Genomic DNA, 19,803 nt, shown 5'->3' with positions numbered 1-19,803 from the left:
ATTCACTTATACCAAGTATTTTTCATCTTAAAAAAGATACAATTTTGGGCATATGACAACATTAGCTTTCCATATAGAAATATGGTACCACGAGTCCTTTAAGGCAGAACATATTCATACGACCAGGGTCTTTTAAAGAAACAGGGCACAAAATGCAAACCCTAGGAACTGCTGTCAGAGATGTTCACTTTCTCCGGAGTTCTGTTTCTCTACTGGCAACTGAGAGACTAGGCTATAGCTCTCTCTGTAACAACGAATACAGCTCAGAAGTTTTAAAAAGTAAGTCCCTGAAGTATAAACTAAAATTATTACAGATTAAGCTGTTTCTCAAATAAAGTGTATGCTAGAACCATTATCATGTTAATCATCATGGTTAAAATCTTAATATAAAGACTACTTCTCAATTTTAGACATCTAACATGTATTTACTATTGAAAGACACTGGACCTTGTTGCAAAGATACCAATGCATGATTGTGCCTAACATGGGTAAGCATTAGAATCTATATCCCTCTGAGAGCAACACAGAAAGGCTGCATTCATATTGAGACAACCATTCTCATAGATATTTTGATGGACATGGTTTATACTGTGGTTCCTGATGCAAAAAGTGGTAACATATGAAGAAACAAGCTTACATGAGTGAATCTCCTCATCTGGGTTGTGGAGATAAAATAATACCTGCACATCCTAACATGAATGACAAAATTCTGCTGGTGTAAAGTTAAGCCAATATAAGCCAGATCTCCCACCATAAATACTTAAAACTATCTGAATGCTTCCATTTCTCCTGCATCAGGCTCTGAGGCTCTCTAGGTCTCCCTTTTGCCTTGGGGATTTCCTTTCATAATCAAAAACCACCAGCAGGTCATCAGCAACGGTCTTGATCTTGGTATGAGCAATTTTTCACTTTTTAAACCCCTACCCTGTACTGAAGTGCCCCAAAGCTTTTCCCCATGACAAGAGAGAACCCTGAAGGGGGGGAGGAAACTTTTAATTAGCTTTTAATTAAATAATTCTGACACTAGATCTGGTTTATATCAGTGTAACCTTACACAACAGGATTTTGCCCATTATCCAATATCTTATTTAAAACTGGGAGTCCTCAGTTTTAAAACTGCAACAGTATCATCTAACAACAGACACCATACTTAATTTTAAAAGTTGTACTGTACTTGCAGTGGAAGTCAAATAGTGACTTTAGATTTTTGAAAAGGTTAACAACTATAAAAGATATTGACAATAAGTAAAACTGCAAAATAATGAAATTTCAATTGTACCACTTGCCTGAAAATCATCTGCTTGCTTAAATGGCTCTGTTTATTCACCTTTTTACACCAATATTTGCCAGCTCTTATTTCAAATTCCTTCTTTAAAATTACAAATGCTGTGACACCTTCTTTGCCATAAAACAAAACACAGTCTGAACACATACAATTGCATTTAAGAGATTCATCACATTACTCCAACTCTCTCTTCCGTTCATCTTCACTCTCATTGCTGGAACTTAATCCATAATTTTGTCACTGTGAATAGTCATTTGTGAATATTTCATTAACCACCACATAAGAATAATATTGCACATCTAAGCAGAAAAAGTGGTTCAGAAAATCTTAGGAAATCTGAATCTACAAAACAGTAAGAAGAATATAGTGATCTCCTACAAACAAGGAATCCTGGTGAAATTTTATCTTTTCAAGCCATATGGCAATATCACTGGCAAAACTCTACTGCCTAACTTCAGTAGTTTAACAGTCAAGACCAAGATCCAAAAGTATACTTCTTTATCTAGTGACTGAAAACAGTGCTCACCCATTCTTGCTACAGCTGTGTGACACTAAAATATCCATTCCTGTTGCAGTTGTGTGAGACTAAAACTGTGGTCTGGAGTGCCTCCCAGCTCACTGGAACAAGTTTTTAGGATGCAAGGGGAGACTAAAAGAGGGAGTCACAATTCTAGTGTAAGAGATAGTATCAAGCCAGTAATATATCACTGGACCCTGGCCTACAATTGCTAATGGTTTACTTTAATACTTCCTATTGTGGTGGCGCTGCGGGCTAAACCGCAGAAGCCTGTGCTGTAGGGTCAGAAGACCAGCAGTCGTAAGATTGAATCCATACGACGGAATGAGCTCCCGTCACTCATCCCAGCTCCTGCCAACCTAGCAGTTCGAAAGCATGTAAATGTGAGTAGATAAATAGGTACCATCTCGGTGGGAAGGTAAAACAGCGTTCCTTAGTCACGCTGGCCACGTTACAACGGAAACTTGTCTTCGGACAAGCGCTGGCTCTACGGCTTGAAAAATGGGATGAGCACCACCCCCTAGAGTCGGACACAACTGGACTAAAAATGTCAAGGGGAACCTTTACCTTTATTGTTACCTTAAGATATTCTCTGGAGCACACACATACTTTTATAAAAACATAACGCACAACCTCATCCATAATCTGTGCATGCTTACTCATTACGCCTCTATTTTCTATAGTGTTTACCTTCCAGGTAATGTCTAATTAGTAGTACATTTGTTTTAAGAATCTCATTAGAGACAGATAACACATTTTAAATCAACCTCAAAAGCATCCCTGTGTTTACAATAATGGAAATCATCTACAAACAGAGTTATAAAGGACCTACTCTTCCATATATGCCACAAATCATTTTTCAAACTGATTCAATCTGCATAATTTAAAAATAAAGAGCACCTTACAAATTAAACCAGACAATATACTAAAAATGTGGACGTAAAGATATTGGAGAAGTAATAGGTAAAAACCTGATGGTGTGCAAGCGTAATTTTAATGCCTTGCTCACCTTTTCTTCTGAAGCCTTCCATGTGGCCTAAAAACCTGCTCCAATAATTTGAGAAACCTTATAGAACAGGATTTTGGCATTGTAGACAACTGCTGAGGAAAAAGAAATAGTCCTGATGCTACCAGAAACAAATATCTCAGAGATGGCATTTCACAGAAAGTGGTTGGAATCCTACTGCTTAGCAAAGAAAGTCATGCTAAAGGAGACCCAGTAGGGATCTGGTGAGTCATTTCCTCCATAAGTTTCATTGAATCAGATGAGTTTACTCTAGCATGACTTATTGTGCCAGGCTTTCAGTCACCATGTAGTTATAAAAGGGTTAACTTTAAATGCCTCTTATTACAATTCTTGATGACAGCAATCTGTATTATCTACCTCATACTGTACCTATCTGGGCTTGCACGTCTGCTTCACTTTCTTCTGTAGGCCAACAGAATGTTTTTAAATTTTATGTTTTTAGCTTTTATATAATATGTTAAGTATGCATATATTATAGTTTTAAATCTTGCTCAACTTTTTAAAATTAATAGTTGATTTTAATTTTTTTGTATTCTGCCTTGGGTCCCCATGTGAAGATCATCAACCTGTTTTCCAGTTTAAAAGGTCAGCCTTCCAAGTGTTTACAACAAATTAAAAGGAAACAAAACCAAAGGATAGCACATGAGATGCCCTTAAATAAAATACAGATAAAGGGAAAGCTAACAATTCTCTATATGGATCTAAAGGACTGAACAGCAAAAAGGAAGATGTTTTTGCATGAACAAAGTGGATTCAACCATTTTTGGTCAACACTGCTCCTGAGAATCCTATAATCTATGCAATAGCTTTCCAGAAGACTGCAGCAGGAATGTAGGTGTCAAAAAAACTATTCCAAGAAGCAGTTTATTGAATCCAACCTACTGATGACCAGCTTGCAGAATTCTGTAGGGCAGGTTTTGATTTAATCAAAATTTTTACACAAAGTTCATTTTAGCCTGTATTGTGCCAAGAAAACTGTAATACCCACATTTTCTAAAAGTACTTGCATGCACGCACACACCAATTGCCAATTCTAAATTCAACAAATGAGTATTGCCTGTTAGTTTATCGTGATCCTGACAAACTGCAAAGATAATCTTTTTTAAAAAAATGCATCCTGCCTCTAACATGTTTTTAATAGGTATACAGGATAAAAATGAGATGGGATTTCCAACACAATGAATAGAACAATCTGAAAGAACATGTATACAAGGGCAACTCTTGCACATCTCTAGAATATCTGCAAAAATATGCTAGTAATCCTATCTCAAACAGATGGAGGAGAAAGAAGACATACATTAACCACTGCATGGAGAGAGAATCATAAACCAGCAATCAAATTGCATTTCATACCAAAAAAAGGTAATGCTGGAATTCTTTTCAAGAGTTAGGAAGTTAAAGTCATAAGTGACACTCTGGCTGAAATCCTGCTGCTTAATGTAGTAAGTCACAATTAGAAGGGGACCACTGAATCAGTGCAACTTATGGAAAAACTGACTCACTAAATCTGCAGATTTGTCTCTCTAGCTGCAACTAAGGCTAAGCAACAAGATTTCAGTTACATTTTTTCTTCTTCATTCAATCAACTCTTCAAATAAAACACTCTTATGCTCATAAGAGATGCAACTCATGGAGGAAACCTTTTGTGAGTGGATGAGATCCTTTAATTCACAAAACCTTTTGGTCCAGCCTGAAGATCCTACTTTTTAATGGGCTGAATACAGAGTACCACTTAACATACTTCCATTTGCACTGCAGGAAGACAGTCATAATTCCTCCTTCCTTTTACACCCTGTGTCTTCTGAAAGGCTGCTCTTGGAGTTAAGAGACACCCCATAGCAGCACATCAAATGACACAAAGGACTAAAGGGAAAAGAGGATGTCTGTCAAGGTTGTCTCCTTGCCACCTCTCTCCAAGCATGGGTTTTCACTGGACCTCAGTGCCTCATGTGAAAACTGTATCCAAACCAGTATTTCAATTCTTCCAGGAAGCAATATGCAAATAACTGGAATATTTCAAACTAATCAATAATTAGAAGCAGACTTCTTAAGATGTAAGTAGAAAATGTCAATCATTCAGGTGATTTCCCCCAGAGGAGAGAATTTTTATTGGCCTTTCAACAAAAGTAGTCTGCTGTTGAAACACACCAGACAATTAAAAATAGATAGCATGAATCTTCAGAAACACAGTTTTATTAACAGGAGGCTTGGCAATTTTAACAGCGTAGTACAATCATGTCGTTTTTCAGGAGTGCACCATCTCAGTTCCTGTCAAAACATTTCAAATCCATGAATTACAAAACTTGTAATACAGCCACCATTGCAACACCTTCTCACAGTCTTTCAAAGAATTACGGTACTGCAAACTCCTCTCATGATGCAGGATTCAATGGGGTTTTTTTTACATCCAACTTATACACCAGATGAACAGAATGATTGCCACTTGGACTTCTACATTATGCCAGACTGTGCACTTCAAATGTTCCATCATATAAACTCAAACAGACACTGTTTTTAAGAAGGAATAGTAGAGCTTATGAACTGTTTAACATACAATGATTTGCAGAGGATTTTGAAAGTAACTCCTTGAATCTTCACATTTCTGAAAATCTAATTAAGAACAGTCAAAAATTCTACTTTGATTTTCCCTTAGCAATTCACCTCCTCTCTTTCCCAAGAGAGTTTTACTGAATGAAGAGTTAATTCCACATAGAATTTGGAACTGAACAATGTAAGCTTTTGGAAAGACCTTAAGAACTCAAGATGAATTGGAAGATTTTTTCAAAGCTTTAATTTCTTAATTGATCCACAGTAATAATTCACAAGGTTTCACAGAGTCATTGTTACACAAACGATTGCTAACATTAACTCTTCACATAAGCCCCTTGTGTTCACTTATTAAGCCATGAGTTTTCATAAGAATGTAGTTTAAAGGATACACAACATATAGCATACAAAAACCAGGAAATGAACATCCTGTCCCAACTGTAACATATAATCCTAACAAATCCATCTAGTAATGTTTTTAAGCTGTGGCATCGTATGGCACCTCCATGTATTCAGTTTTAAGCATACACTAAGTAAAGATGCAGAATAATAAACAAAGATACCTGCACTTGTGGCAAAAATCTTATTCTATACAATCAGTTGCAATAAGAACTAAAATTATTCCACAAAAAAGCTGGTATTTTACAGATTGTTCTGTTCATATATAGGAAAACTGTCTAAATGTATCTCAATGTGCATAATTTCACTATCCGTACAACAAGAATCTTTGGGGAAAGGTACATAAACAATCTGTGTACACTTAGACTTTATTCAGTTGCAAAGTAAAATCAGAACTTTAAAACAAAAATAAATGATGTGTAAACAAAGAAATTCAGCCAGCTTTTAACCAACTCTAGAACTAGCTACTTTCTATTTTACAATGGCTTGCAACATCACCACTAAGATCACTAACTTCATCATGACAGCTTTCCTCATCCAACACTTCATAAAACCAATCTATACTCCCTGATGAACATTTCATCATCAATTTAGCATTACCAAACTACTTCTACTGAAAAGAACCCTTCTCTATGTACTCTGCACTGGTAGAACGACTGCACATTTATCTTTGCAGTGATTGTTCTGTAAACACTTAAACCAATGTTCTCAGTCTTATCAAAACAAATCTAAAGTTTAAACAAATTTATTGTTTCAAACATGAAGCTACTATAAAACAGTCTGAATGCATAAATCACAGCACTAATATCTATTCTACAAACAACTTATACACCAACTACCCTAAAACAAGTTTCACTTTTCTTGATCCTATTGGTCTGTCATTCAGATCAACAACAGCTGCCATTGCTTCATCACGAGACTCAAATGCAACCATTGCTTCACCTGTGGGCATACCTTTCTCATTGAATTTTAAACATACTGAATCTGGAATTACTTGGTAACCATAGAAGAAATCCAAAATTTCATCTACTGACACAGTAAAGGGCATATTCTGAACCTTAATAACAGTTGGCCCTGGCTTTCCAGAACCAGCTCCAAACCCAGGAGGCCCTGTAATATGCAAGTTTCCAGGTCCAGGTCCAAACCCTGGAGGTCCACTTATGTGTCCAAGGCCACCACCAAGATTTGGAGGCCCACTTCCAAAACTAGGAGGGCCAGTTAAATTACCAGGGGCATTTCCAAAATTCTGTGGGCCCCCTCCAAAACCTGATGGCCCAGTTAAATTACTAGGCCCACCTCCAAAACCTGGGACTTCTATTCCTGAGCCAGGTAGACCAGGTAAACAACTATTTCCAACAGAAGGTATTCCTGGTCTGGAATCCTCAAAGCCAGCTCCCCCTATACCTGGAGGTGGAAGAGGAGGACCAAATGCATTAGAACCACCGAAATTACTAGAAAATACTGGAAAAGGACCACTATTTGCCTCTTTTGAGCAACCACCTATGAAAGAATGCTCATCCCCACCAGTATTTTGCACTCCTGGTATTGCTGTATTCCCCTGCAATGGCAATTTCAACATTTTTTTCCCTTGGGAGGGAGGATTTCTCTCAACTTCTCTCATTTCTTCAGGAGCAATCAGTCTTAGCACAACATACCTCCCATTCAATTTCTTTCGATGTAGGCGTTCTGCCTTGCGAGCATCTTCTTCAGTTTTGAACTGGACCAGTGCTTGTCCTAAGCCTTGCCCATTAGTATCAACAAGAATCTGTATAGAATTCTCTTCTATTGCCAGACCCTCTAGAAACTGAAGGATTTCCATTTTGGTAATGTTATAGGGGATATTGGATATACGTGCATATAGTTTAGAAGGACCTGTCTCTCCTTCTGTATTCATTGCAATCTCTCTCTGATCGTAGTTGAAATTGTGCAGTCTTTTTCGAATTGCCTCTATTTTTTCTAACATAGCTTTTTTACTTATGGGATGAACTTGAATAAAACGATTTCCTATATACTGCTTATGATGACATAAAGCTGCTTTGTAGTCAGCTTCATTTCTAAACTCAACAAAACCTTCACCGAGTGCTTTCCCATTGGGTCCATAAGCTATGTAAATACTGTCTTCCACAATATCTAATTTTTTAAAGAAATCTATTATATGTTTGTTCTCAGATTCAAAAGGAAGACCCTTTAAATAAACACAGAAGCCTTGGTCATGTGGAGATCTGGATCTGGATCTTTTCTGACCATTGGGAGATTTGGACATAGAAAGAGCCTGAGGAGAAGGATGATTTTGTCCAGAAGAACCCATAGTCTGCTTGAATGTTATATGGCCTCCTGCAGCCACCCACTGTCTCTCTGTTGCAGGACTAACTTCAACATAACGCTGAATCATCAGCATCCTGTTTCGTTTCAAGGCTTCAAATGTATCTTGAGGAGAGCAAAATTTAACTAATCCATTTCCATTATTCCGTCCTACATGATCTTTCAGAAAATGAACTGCATCCACACGGAGACCATGGAAAAAGTCTTTGACATCGGATTCTGTTGCTGTAAATGGCATTCCATGGACACTGACATATAAATCATCTGGATTGACAGGAAGTGATTTCATACCAGGTTGAGAACTGATCTGAATAGCATTTATAGGATTCATAAACACTGGATTCAAGTTACTGCTCAAATTCATTGCTGTTCCAGACCCATTCATTCCAGCAGGCAAAGGTGCAACAGGTGGGGCATTCATAGGAGGCATTCCTGATAATGGAGGGAGAGGTGTCATTGGTGGCACAGGTGGCACAGGAGGTATAGGTGGCCCAGGAGGAACAGGAGGCAATGTAGGTACAGGTGGTGGGACAGGAATGGGAGGAATAGAAGGCATTGGGGGCAATGACGGCAGAGCTGGAATAGGAGGTATTGGTGGAGGTGGTACTGTGTTCATTGGAGAGGCTGTACTGGGTACAGTTGAGCTAAATGTGGGACTTCCAAAAGTAGCACCCAGACTTGGTGGTGCCGTTCCCATACTAGCAGTGGAAAATGTTGGTATATTTTTGTTACTTTCATGAACTGAAGTAGCTGCAGTTACTACACTAGTTGAGGGGCTGTTGAAGTTAGGTACAGTAGTAGGAAGAGTCACCCTGCTACTTATTCCAGAACTAGGTGGCGGCCCGGACCTGCTAGCATTTGCTGGTGGCATATCTAGGTTCGCTGTTTCAAAACGTCTTCGACTGAGTTCAATCATATTTTGCATTTCAGTTTTACTGCTTAGTAACAGGGTTACTTTGGACCCTTTAATGGTACCACCTGTGCGCATCATACCAAGCCTTGCATCTTCATCAGTGGCAAAGACGATGAAAGCCTCACCCAGCTCACCCCCTACAATATGCACGCCCCCATCAGGAATGGTCAATCCAGAGAAGAAGTGGCGAATGTCCATAGTCCCCGCCACAATTGGGAGACCTTGCAAACGGATGACCACAGCCATGCTGCGCTGAAACACACACACCTGCAGATGAGAAAAGGCAACGGCTAGGTCAGACTATTTATGACACCACATGCTTAACCTAGACACTATTATGTTAAATAATCTTGAAGTTCTTTAATAAGCATCCAAAACATAAATGTATTCATGTGGAGGTTTCTGCAAAGAGTAATTTAGAAGCAACACTTTGCAAATCTTTCCAGTAAGCTGCAGCACAAAGCACTACAGCCTATTAGCAAGAATCTAATCAGACAACATCCAAGATGGCTAAGACAAATCTAGCAGGAGATCAAGTCAGAGTTCTGATGTGAAAAACCTTTTAACGAGAAAGGCGGGGTAAATATATTTTAAATAAATAAAATAATAAATAAAACTTTAATAAGTAGTTGCATAAATTACCATTTAAGTCAAAGCTAGAGAAAAAGGTATTATGCAGCAGCATGATACAGAACCTTACATCAAACCTTTATACTTCGGACACATATGGCAATAAATAACAATTTCAAAACTCTTAAACATTAAGATTACATCTGTAAGCATCCAGACACCAGAAACCTTTTCAGCCTCTTGTTTGAGCTTTCCTGATTTCTACTCCTCCCACTGTTCAGCTTTGACAAAGACATTAATTCTTTCTATGAGTCAGATCACTAAACTGTGTCAAAAGCTAGATCTCAGAGTTGCACCTCTAGCTACATTTACATTACCAAGTTTATATTACTATAAACTTGCCTATATTAAAAGGTCTGGAATCTCTAGGAAAAGGAATGCCCTTCCAAATGCAACATTTTAAAAAAAGAAAAATGTTCTCATAAGTGCTCATCAGACTAAAGTTACATGTGATAAAATGTAAATTCATCATAAATGAGCTTATATAATTGCTCTGTGTAACTGATTCAGCCTCAAACTCAAGAGAAGAACATTCCCTTTCAATTTAAATTAGATCTTATGGTTGCAGAAAGAACTATAAAATTAACTTTTAAGCAGAAACAATGAAGCATCCAAGAAAGACTGAAAGATGAACACCCCAACAATGCTTCTGTCACCGTGATTTTACTAGACATTTGCCCATTACAAAATAAAAGAGAAAACCAATAAATGTAAAGCTTTGCTGTCAGAAACCCAGAATAAAATTGGGATGAAACTTTTTATAAAACATATCTGAACTAAATCTAAAAGGGGCAATGTTTGAAGTCACCAACAGACTACATTATGAAATATAATACACATATTGCTGTTCTTCAGATAGATACCAGAAATTTTTTGACATTCCAGTTACTTTATAGTATATCTATTTAAAATGTGATGCCCCTGTATTTCTTGCTTGAAAGTTCCAACATTACAAACATTGCTGTGGGGCCTAAAATACAGTGGTGCCTCACACAGCCCTCGCTGTGTGAAACATCGCTGTACGGAAGTAAAAAAGCCATTAGCACGTTTACTTACTGTACAGCGATGCCGGCAGCCATTTTCGCGCCCTCCCCTTGCAGAACGAGGGCGCAAAAATGGCTGCGATCAGCTGTCCAGTGGGTCCAAAATGGCCACCGGAACAGCTGAAAGGGGCCGGGGCGCAGCATTTTCGCGCCCTTGGTAAGCAAGGGGAGGGCGCGAAAACGCTGCCGGAAGCCCCGAAATGGCTGCGCGCAGCGTTTTCGCGCCCTCCCCTTGCTTACCAAGGGCGCGAAAACGCTGCGCCCCAGCCCCTTTTGGCTGTTCTGGCGGCCATTTTGAAGCCGCGAAACAGCTGATTGTCGGGTCGCAAAGCGAAGGTCAGTAAGCGAGCAGCTTACCGCCCTTCGCTCTGCGATTTCCCGCCTATACGGGCAATGGCCTCGTAGAGCGAATTCATTGCTCTACGAGGCGCCCATTCTGCGAGGCACCACTGTAGTGTTTTCTCTTATGAGCTATAAGCTTTTTTTCAACAAAAATATGACTAAGGAGTCTGGTACAGTGGTTAAACTACAGTTTAAAATTCTGCTCACAACCCAGATTCAATCCCAGGCTTGAGGTTCAACTCATCCTTCCAAGTTCAGTAAACTGAGTACCCGGTTTGCTGGGGGGGGGGGAAATGTGTAACTTGCATAACTAATCCACCCAGAGAGTGCTTTAAGCACTATGGGGTGGTATATAAGCAACATGTTTTGTTTTTGTTTGCTTTGTTTCATTGTTTTCAAGGCAGAAAATAATTGCACAATGGAAGAACCATCTTAATTTCTGACAACTCTGTACACAATAGTAAGGAACACTAATGAGGATTCATATGATGTTCCATTCCATTAAATAACTCCACAAAAACTGGCCAACCCAAATCCTACTATGCTTAAATAGCACTACCTTCTCAGAGCTACTACTGAACTGGAAGGTTTTATTAATCTAATGTTTCTTTATGGAAATATGTATAAGGCTACTACTTGTGATTTCTTGTAGTAAATTTCAGTTTCTATTAACTTGTTTCTATTTACTGTACTAATTATGTTTCAAGAATTATTAGCCAAAAATTGTGATTATCTCCTTTCAGCTGTCACAACAAGTATCAGTCAGTGAGCATCTTATTTCTAAGAGACTAATGATATCAAGAGATTGAAAAGTTTGTGAGTTAACCTGTATAATAAAAGTAATTTGTTAGCCTGTTATACAAATGTATTTTACCATTAAATAAAAATTACTGCTAGATTTCAAAATCACTACCCCATTATAATAGAAATTATTTATGTATCTCACAAAAAAGGACTCTGCTTAAGCAAATAGTATTATAAGGCTCTTGATTATTTTAGACAGCAAAAAATGCACATCAGTTTGCGTTCTCATGTAATATTAAGATCAAACGTGTACTCTGTTTGAAAGCCAAAAGGTGCTCCCAATATTCTTATACGCAATTACTGAAACATTCGTGTACAACAGGGACATGCCATCTAGATTTTTTCAAAACCAGGGAAGCCACCCCGGTGCTTCCTAGGAGGCACAGGTCTTTCTTTGGAAGGTATCCTTTATAACAGTGGTCCCCAACTTTTTACAACCTCAGACCAGTTGGGGGGCAGGCGTGGCACGTTTGTGGGGGTGTGGCGTGCCCACGGGGAGTGGGTGGAGGGCACTTGTGCACAGGCAATCTGTGTCTGCAGCCCGGTCCTGCCTAGGCTGCAGACCACTGCTGGGTTGTAAATCCCTGCTCTACACAGCCTAACGGACAGCAACACTGTACGTCACAGGAAGACTACATTTCTCAGGGCACACTGGGGCAGCTTCCTTGTGTTTTAAAATAGAAATGGGCCAAAGAAGGCAGGGATCGAAGTAAATACAACTGGTCTTTAGACTTGTGTTTCTGAGTTGCATCTTGCATTAATTCTACTTACAGAATTCCTAGAGAATTTTGGGAGCAACAGTGTAATAATAAGAATAAGAATAATATAGTGGGGTCTCGATTTACGAACTTAATCTGTATTGGAAGGCAGTTCTAAGGTCAAAAAGTTCTTAAGTCGAATCTGCATTTCCCATAGGAATGCATTGAAAACCATTTAATCCGTATCTGCTCTTTTCGTCCATAGAAACTAATGGGAAGCTGCTATTCCGCCTTCTGCCACTAGAGGGGGATATTTTTTCTTTTTTTCCTTTTAACCTAAGATGACTTAGCTTTAAAAAAAAGGAAAAAAGAGTTCGTAACTCGAATCTAAGTTCGTAAGTCGAGTCCATATATTCTTATGAGAGGCGGTTCGTAAGTCGAAACATTCGTATGTCGAGCTGTTCGAAGTCGAGACCCCACTGTAGTAAGAAGAAGCCCCATTCTTTGTGTCCAATATCTGCTGCAATGTAAACAAATAGGTAAACTAACAGCAAAGAAAAGTCAGAAAGGATGAATTTTAGAAAACTGGGTATACTACTTTTTTTGCCAAAATAAGCAAAAATATTCTATTTCCCCCAGTAACCTGGTTTAACAATTTGTAAGATTACTGAGATACAAAGCAGTTTACTGTTAAGTGTTTTTGAATACTGCATATGAAACACAGTGTGTAATACAAAGGACTGCCTTGTCTGCTGTATGTATTACTTCATTGTATGTATTATTACAAATAAACAGGACTTGAAAAATTTTAGAATGCCTCACCAGTCAAAAATTTCACCAGTCAGCATGACCGGACTATAGTCTTGCAATTTATGTTTAAATTTACATTTAAATTTAAACTAGGCACTTTCTACATAACAATGCATACAAACCCAAAATAAATATACCCTCAGACTTGGGTTGCTTTATTACCTGCGTGCCTGTGTGGTCATGAAGTTTGTATTTTGAATGTCTCCAGCTAAAATAAAACTGAAAGCAAAAGTGCCCGGCCTTTTAAGGAGCCAGGTTGTTTGGTTGAAATTGGGAGCAGGAAATCTCCATATTCTCCAGAATGGGACTAGTCTACTTTCTCCTGCAGAACTATATATCTATGTGCTGATCAAACTCTCTTTTTGCAAGAAGAGGGCTATTTTTCCTTTTGCAATGGGAAGGGGGAGGAGAGGACTGCAGGATCAGAGAGAAAGAGAAAGAGAGAGAGAGAGAGAGGGCCTGAGGATAAGGAGGCAAGGAGGGAGAGGGGGAAGGAGCAAGCTGTGGCTCATCAAGCAGCGTTTTTTCACTCATCACATACGAGTGGACGAGTGGATTTTTCAATCCCTGCAAATTAGACAACCACCAACCATCTGAATGGACACCTACAACTGCCTCACAAGACTGCACAAGAGTTATTCTATAAAGGGACCACTTTTTGGCATATTTATAATTCAACAGAAAAATCCAAGGCACTAGGTTCACTCAGAGTAGCATAAAATTGTCAGTAGACAATAAAAGGCTAGAGCAATAATTTTAACATCTATAAAAATCAACAACTAGTAAGTGATGCTACCCTAATATTTAATGTGTTACTAAAGTGAAAGTACTACAAATGAAACAGATGGTCGAGGGTTGGATCTAATCAAACTGCAGCACTACTACCACATAATTATATAGTAAAAAGTACAGAATGGTGCCCAAATGCATGTTTGAGCTGAAGGTCGATCCAAGGTTAGAAAAGAAAGAAATTTAGTGACCTATATTAATATTCAATCTGCACTGTCTGCATCTATATTTGGATATGATTTTAGCCCATTTTCAGTAACCAGTGATGCAATTTCAGTCTAACAAAGCACATAGAACTTTGGGTAGTGTGGGTGGCATAGAAATTAAATAAATAAATAAATAAATAAATAAATAAATAAATAAATAAATAAATAAATAAATAAATAAATAAATAAATAAATAAATAATACCACTATGTACATCAGAACTCTCTGCAACCATAAGCAGCTTGGAGATAAATCAGCTGGCTACTTCCTATCAATCAAAAGTATTAGCAGTGTCTTATAGACCTGCTCAAACACTAAGAAAGACATCAGAAGCTCAGTTCCATGTTTCACCATGGAAAGAGTGAGGAGTAGACAATGCAGCACAGGGCCTCTTCTGATATGGATCACAAATCTGGAATGCAGTTTTGCTGAAGGTCTTCTGTGCCCATTTCTGTTCAATTTCATATAAGTAATGAAGATTTATTTCAAATAGTCGTGGTGCTTTTACTAAGTCTTTTACTTGCTATACTGTGCTGTTTGTTTGAATTATGGTACTAATATTTTATATTTTGTCAGCAACCCTGCTTACCTTTCAGACAGATGAGCATAGTGGAAATATTTGAAAATAAAGAAATGGAAATTCTCTCAATGCAATCCATCTGAACCAAATTATGTTGAATAGAAAGTAATACAAAGGCTTTTTAAGAGGGGGAGATATACTATGGAACCTTAAAGACTTAATGGACTTAAGGTATCCCAATATCCTAAATTCTCACCTCCTTTTTTGCCAATATGACGAAACAGTGGCTTTAAATAAGATAGAAAACTGTATATTCCAACAATTTTTTAAAAGTTATATAAACGATTAAGCAGCACAGTACTGCAGTCCTTCAGAAAAATCAACAAACTGTTGATAGGAGTCTGGTATATTTTTAAAAGGCCAAGGAGAGAATCATATATAACCAAACATATAATTCTGCAGTACTGGTATTAAACAAATCTGTGGTCAAAATATATCTGTTAATTAATACTAATCCAAATCAACAAAAAGTGTTTAACAGTCCCTTCCAATTAGAAGCGAGAGATGTACTATTGTATTAAGAATGAATCCAAACACCAAATAGGAGCCAGCTAGGTAGAGTGGAATTTATCAGAGTGCCGTTACGAGGGGAAAAAATACATTACAAAAAACCTACATGGCTTATGATACAGTTTCAAAAACTACACAACAAATTATATGTAATGGAATTCTAAAAGGGATCTTTCCCCCATTTGTTTTTTATCTTCTAAAATTCAGTCCACATAAATGTTTACAAAAACATTCACAACTGGATCCCAAAAGGAGAAAAAAATAACAAATTTGGTGATTTCTTAAAGTTAATCTATATACTAAAAGCTATTTTCAAGAGCACTTTGACTACCCAAATATATTCAGTTAGGCATAAACAGACCTTCAGGGTCTCTTACCTGCAAGAAGAGGTGTTTTTTTTCCTTAACAAGTAGCAGAAGCCAAGTCAATCCTGTGGGCAACCAATTAAAACCAACTTTTAGACTGCAATAAAGAATAAATGGAGGCAAAAATCAATGCAGGCAACACAAAACTACAGTTAAACAGTCCACAATGAACTGCGGATTATGAAACACTGAAGCCAGGACCGTTGTAATGACCATCATAAGACACACCAGCATATGGAAACCACAAATTTGATACTGCATAAATAAACATTTCTTGATCTCTTATCCTCAAAGTACCCCATACTTTGATAACACCAAATTTGTTGTTTACTTTAAATCAAGACATGTCCAACATGAAAATGTATAAACTAAAATCCATAAAAAATAAATTCATGACAAAATTGCTACCTCTCAAATTTGTATTCTCTTTTCAGACACACAATCTGTCAATACTGATTTCAGCAACATATTTATTCTTCCGTTTAAAAAGTCTATGTGGAGTCATTCGGAACAATAGACAAGTTTCTTAAACCTGTATTTTCTTACTGAATTAAGAACTACTTCAAAGAAGCTAAAAACACAACTGCTGGTTCCAGAGCTGCTATATTCACTCCCTTTTCAACACATTTCCTTCTATTTATTTTACTATTAGAACTCTAGGCACAGTATTTAATTTCAATTAGTCTCAAGCGGACAAAAGCCAATATGCAATACAATACAGATTCCAGGCAAAACAATCTGATTAAGAACTGAACCAAAGTAATATTTCACCAACCAATTATCCAACTTTCTTTATGTGTATGAAAACAAACACCCTAATATAAGTTATACTACTTGAATGTCATTAGCAATCTGTACTTACAAATCCTGAAATTACTTCCCATTTAGAGAAAGGAAACAAAGAAAACTTAATTGATACAGTTCACCCATTGCTTCATATAATTTATTAAAAGATGCATATCCCACTGTATATCTAGAGGTATTACAACCAATTGATATCTGTAGACAATGTAGGGTTTCTGATGACCACATTAGTTAACCAATAGGTTATCCATACACAAGTTTTCGAAGTATATACTGTACCAACTTTAAGCACCACAGAAAGGAAAAAAGAAAAAAATAGATTCCAACAAAGAATTTTAACTAGAACACTAATCTGAACACCATTAGTTTGTGAAAACCAGAGGACCAGAAAACAGGCTTTCTAAACTAAGCTGTTTAAGAAAGCCACTTACAATAAAAAGAGAAGATCATTTATATATTACTGCGTGTAAGAATGTATTCATACAAGCTGTCCTTCACCAGAATCCCAAATCTTTCACAACATTTTGTAAACCATGACCCTAATGAATATTTTACCATAAAGGAATAATTCTAGAGATTATAACTTCTGAAGTTTCTAGATGATCTCCATAAAGACATTACACTACAAACTATGCTAATACAGTGTATTTCACCAGTCTCATACTGTATTTTACTGATGTTTCTCTTGAACATTAAGTTGCCAATATGCTGAGTTTTTGCCATCACTATGATTCTATGATTTCTACTGCACATATTCTTCCAAGTAAACACATTATTATACACACTGCAAGTCAAAGCCAATAAAACAAATATACTATGACATCCTGTAGAGTTCTGTCATGTTTATTTGTTCTCGGTCTTGATCACTCATTTTGATTTAAGAAATAATCTTTATTAGATAACTCTGCCCATGAAATTAATGTCATATCTGAATTCTATATACACAACTGTGTATATATTTTGATACAAACTTCCTAAGGAAATATGATAAAAAAATCATTTTAAAACCTATCTAAACTGCAAAATACCATTTCAGCACAACACTTCATCGGAGTTTTCTTTGAAGCAAGAACTATCAGATCACAGGCTTCTTGTGATTACCAAGCAGGTATGGGATGGAGCAGGGAGGTAAACCGGATTAAAATAATTTACAGCTGAAAAACCAAAACACAAAAGCCCAACTTCTTCTCATTTCCAAAACTACAAATACGTGCCTCCACAAAATATTTTAAGACCATTTCACCAGTTTTACCCATGCCAGATTTTAGTCATTCTACAGCCAAATAAGAAGTCTAACTCCTGACACTTTTCTCTGTATTTAATAGAAAAATATATTACACACATTGAACAAAATTGTACTTTTAAACGAAAAACAAATAGCCTTGGATTTATGCCAATCTTTGAAACAGAAAAGAAGCCAGTAAACTACAGTTCATAATGCAATTCCATTTTAGAATCTGCATTCTCAGCAAGACAAATTCTGTTGGCTTAATCAAAACCTTCACTTCTCTACAGCATACAGGTTTGTTATATAACCTGATGACACACCTATTTCAACAATATACTACAGAGATCCAATTCCAGTCACTTAACCAGCGTAAACTGAAGCAAACGAAGGCATGAACAAACCTGTCCCTTAAATAAAACCTGTCTACCTAACTCAACACTTGCACCTAATTTCGCAGGCATTATTTATGACAATTTAAAAAATTTCTCCACCCAGGTATTTTCAGTCTCTAATTATAACACCGGAAAATGGCACTCCGTGTGCACTCTTGAGACCACCCGCGTTTTTTAAAGGGAAAGAAACCAACATAAAAAGCGATGTGAGGAAGACACTGCAATAATCAATCCCCACAGACTCGAATTCGCAACGGGGATGTTCGCATTCAGTCCAACATCACTTCGCACTGCGCGAAGTGAATGCTAGAGAGTCGGGGGTATTGTTGAAGGTCTGGTCGATGCAGCAATCCCCGCAGCAAAGGCCATTTTGTTTTACGCTAGAGATTTTTTGTGTCCATGCGCCCCGATCCCGACAGGGAAGGCACCTACACAGTTTTCTCGCCGGGCGCTGCAACACCCTGTCCGGCGATGCTGTCGTGGAATGTCGGCTTCCGAAGGCCGCCTCTAGAAGGGTCCACAGATACTCACCTACCCCCTAAAGAAAGGAGGTCACAAAAACACACGGGGCCCACAGGCAGCTCGTCACTGCCCCGAACCAGCATCGTCTCCCGCGCGCAGCAGCATAACTCTGCGCACCAGGCCGAAAACGGCCTGCAATGCTAAGCGTCTCCTTGACCCTTTCCTACCCACGGAGCCCTCTGTAAAGACTGGGGCCGAAGGAGCCGACTGGGCTCCGGATCTCGCCCACAGGCCCAAGTTCCCGCCCCACCTTCTTTGTGCAGCCACGGTCGGAATGAACAAACTCTCCTGGCAGGCACGCCGGAGACGGCCGGTCTCCCTCCCGTTTCCCAACGAGGCAGAGAGCGAGCCAGGATAGTGCCGAGTTCTTACCGAGCGGCCTGTACGGGAAAAGGGCGTTAAAAAGAAATTTAACTCGCCACTGAGGCCCCCGCTCTCCGCGCTGAAACCAGCGCCACAAAATGGCCGCCCGCTTGCCCCGCCTCTAGGCCGCCTACTCGTAGACGTGAAGGGTGTGGCCTATAATATGAGGGGGATGAGGGCTGGGAGACTCTTCGGAGGCCGAGTTCAAGGAGTAGGGTTTTCTCAGTTCTGTGACCCTTTGTAGTCTCGCCAACCCTACTATGATCGAATGTGATTTAGTTCAGGATTTCAAATATAACTCAGTTAAAAATAACGATGGAAAAGTTTTGTGACACATTAAAGATGAACATTTGGGGCGGCGAAATCTTTCGAGAGGTACAACGCGTTTTGGCGGCGCAGGGATCGTTAGTAGACAAGCAAAGGACGTTCAGTACATAGACTGAAAAGGCTACCAAGTGTTACATGTAGCAATAAATACATGTACAAAGCCCACAATGTATAGAGAGACAGACTATTATGAGTACTGTAAATTCTCAGTAAATTCTACTTTCTATGATGAAGTCCACTTAGTAGCTCCTGTGTTTTAAGATTTTAGTCCTATGCATGTTATGCTCAAGGAAACTGGGTAAAAGTACTGACAAGTATCTGAAGAACACAGAGACCCATCTCTGTTCTGTTCCATTCTCCAAGGCTGCCAGGAGGCAGCC

The 19,803-nt window shown here is 38.3% G+C and overlaps 1 protein-coding gene across 25 annotated transcripts in view; it reads right to left on the bottom strand.

Annotated features, from left to right (window-relative positions):
* The window catches only part of RBM12 (RNA binding motif protein 12), a 63,550-nt gene extending 44,324 nt beyond the window's left edge, over positions 1-19,226 (bottom strand). For 2 of the 25 annotated variants that reach the window (XM_078393289.1, XM_072997057.2), the window contains exons 1-2: positions 19,106-19,226; positions 15,800-15,852 (exon numbers count right to left, since the gene is read on the bottom strand). Coding sequence is in view for 9 of the 25 variants with exons in the window: in XM_078393273.1 (XP_078249399.1) it covers positions 6,611-9,277; positions 15,800-15,884; positions 18,743-18,816 (2,826 nt within the window). In the remaining 16 variants the exon portion in view is untranslated. Of the gene's footprint in view, positions 1-5,006; positions 9,278-15,799; positions 15,885-18,643; positions 18,958-18,983 lie in introns of those variants that run through there. The other 23 variants (XM_078393287.1, XM_072997056.2, XM_078393290.1 and 20 more) reach the window with 18 other exon arrangements.
* Positions 19,227-19,803: the final 577 nt, after the last annotated feature.

The sequence above is a fragment of the Pogona vitticeps genome, chromosome 4, assembly GCF_051106095.1.
Source record: "Pogona vitticeps strain Pit_001003342236 chromosome 4, PviZW2.1, whole genome shotgun sequence".
NCBI lineage: Eukaryota > Metazoa > Chordata > Lepidosauria > Squamata > Agamidae > Pogona > Pogona vitticeps.
Note: the sequence above shows the minus strand (reverse complement) of the source record. Positions and strands in the feature narration are given on the sequence as shown.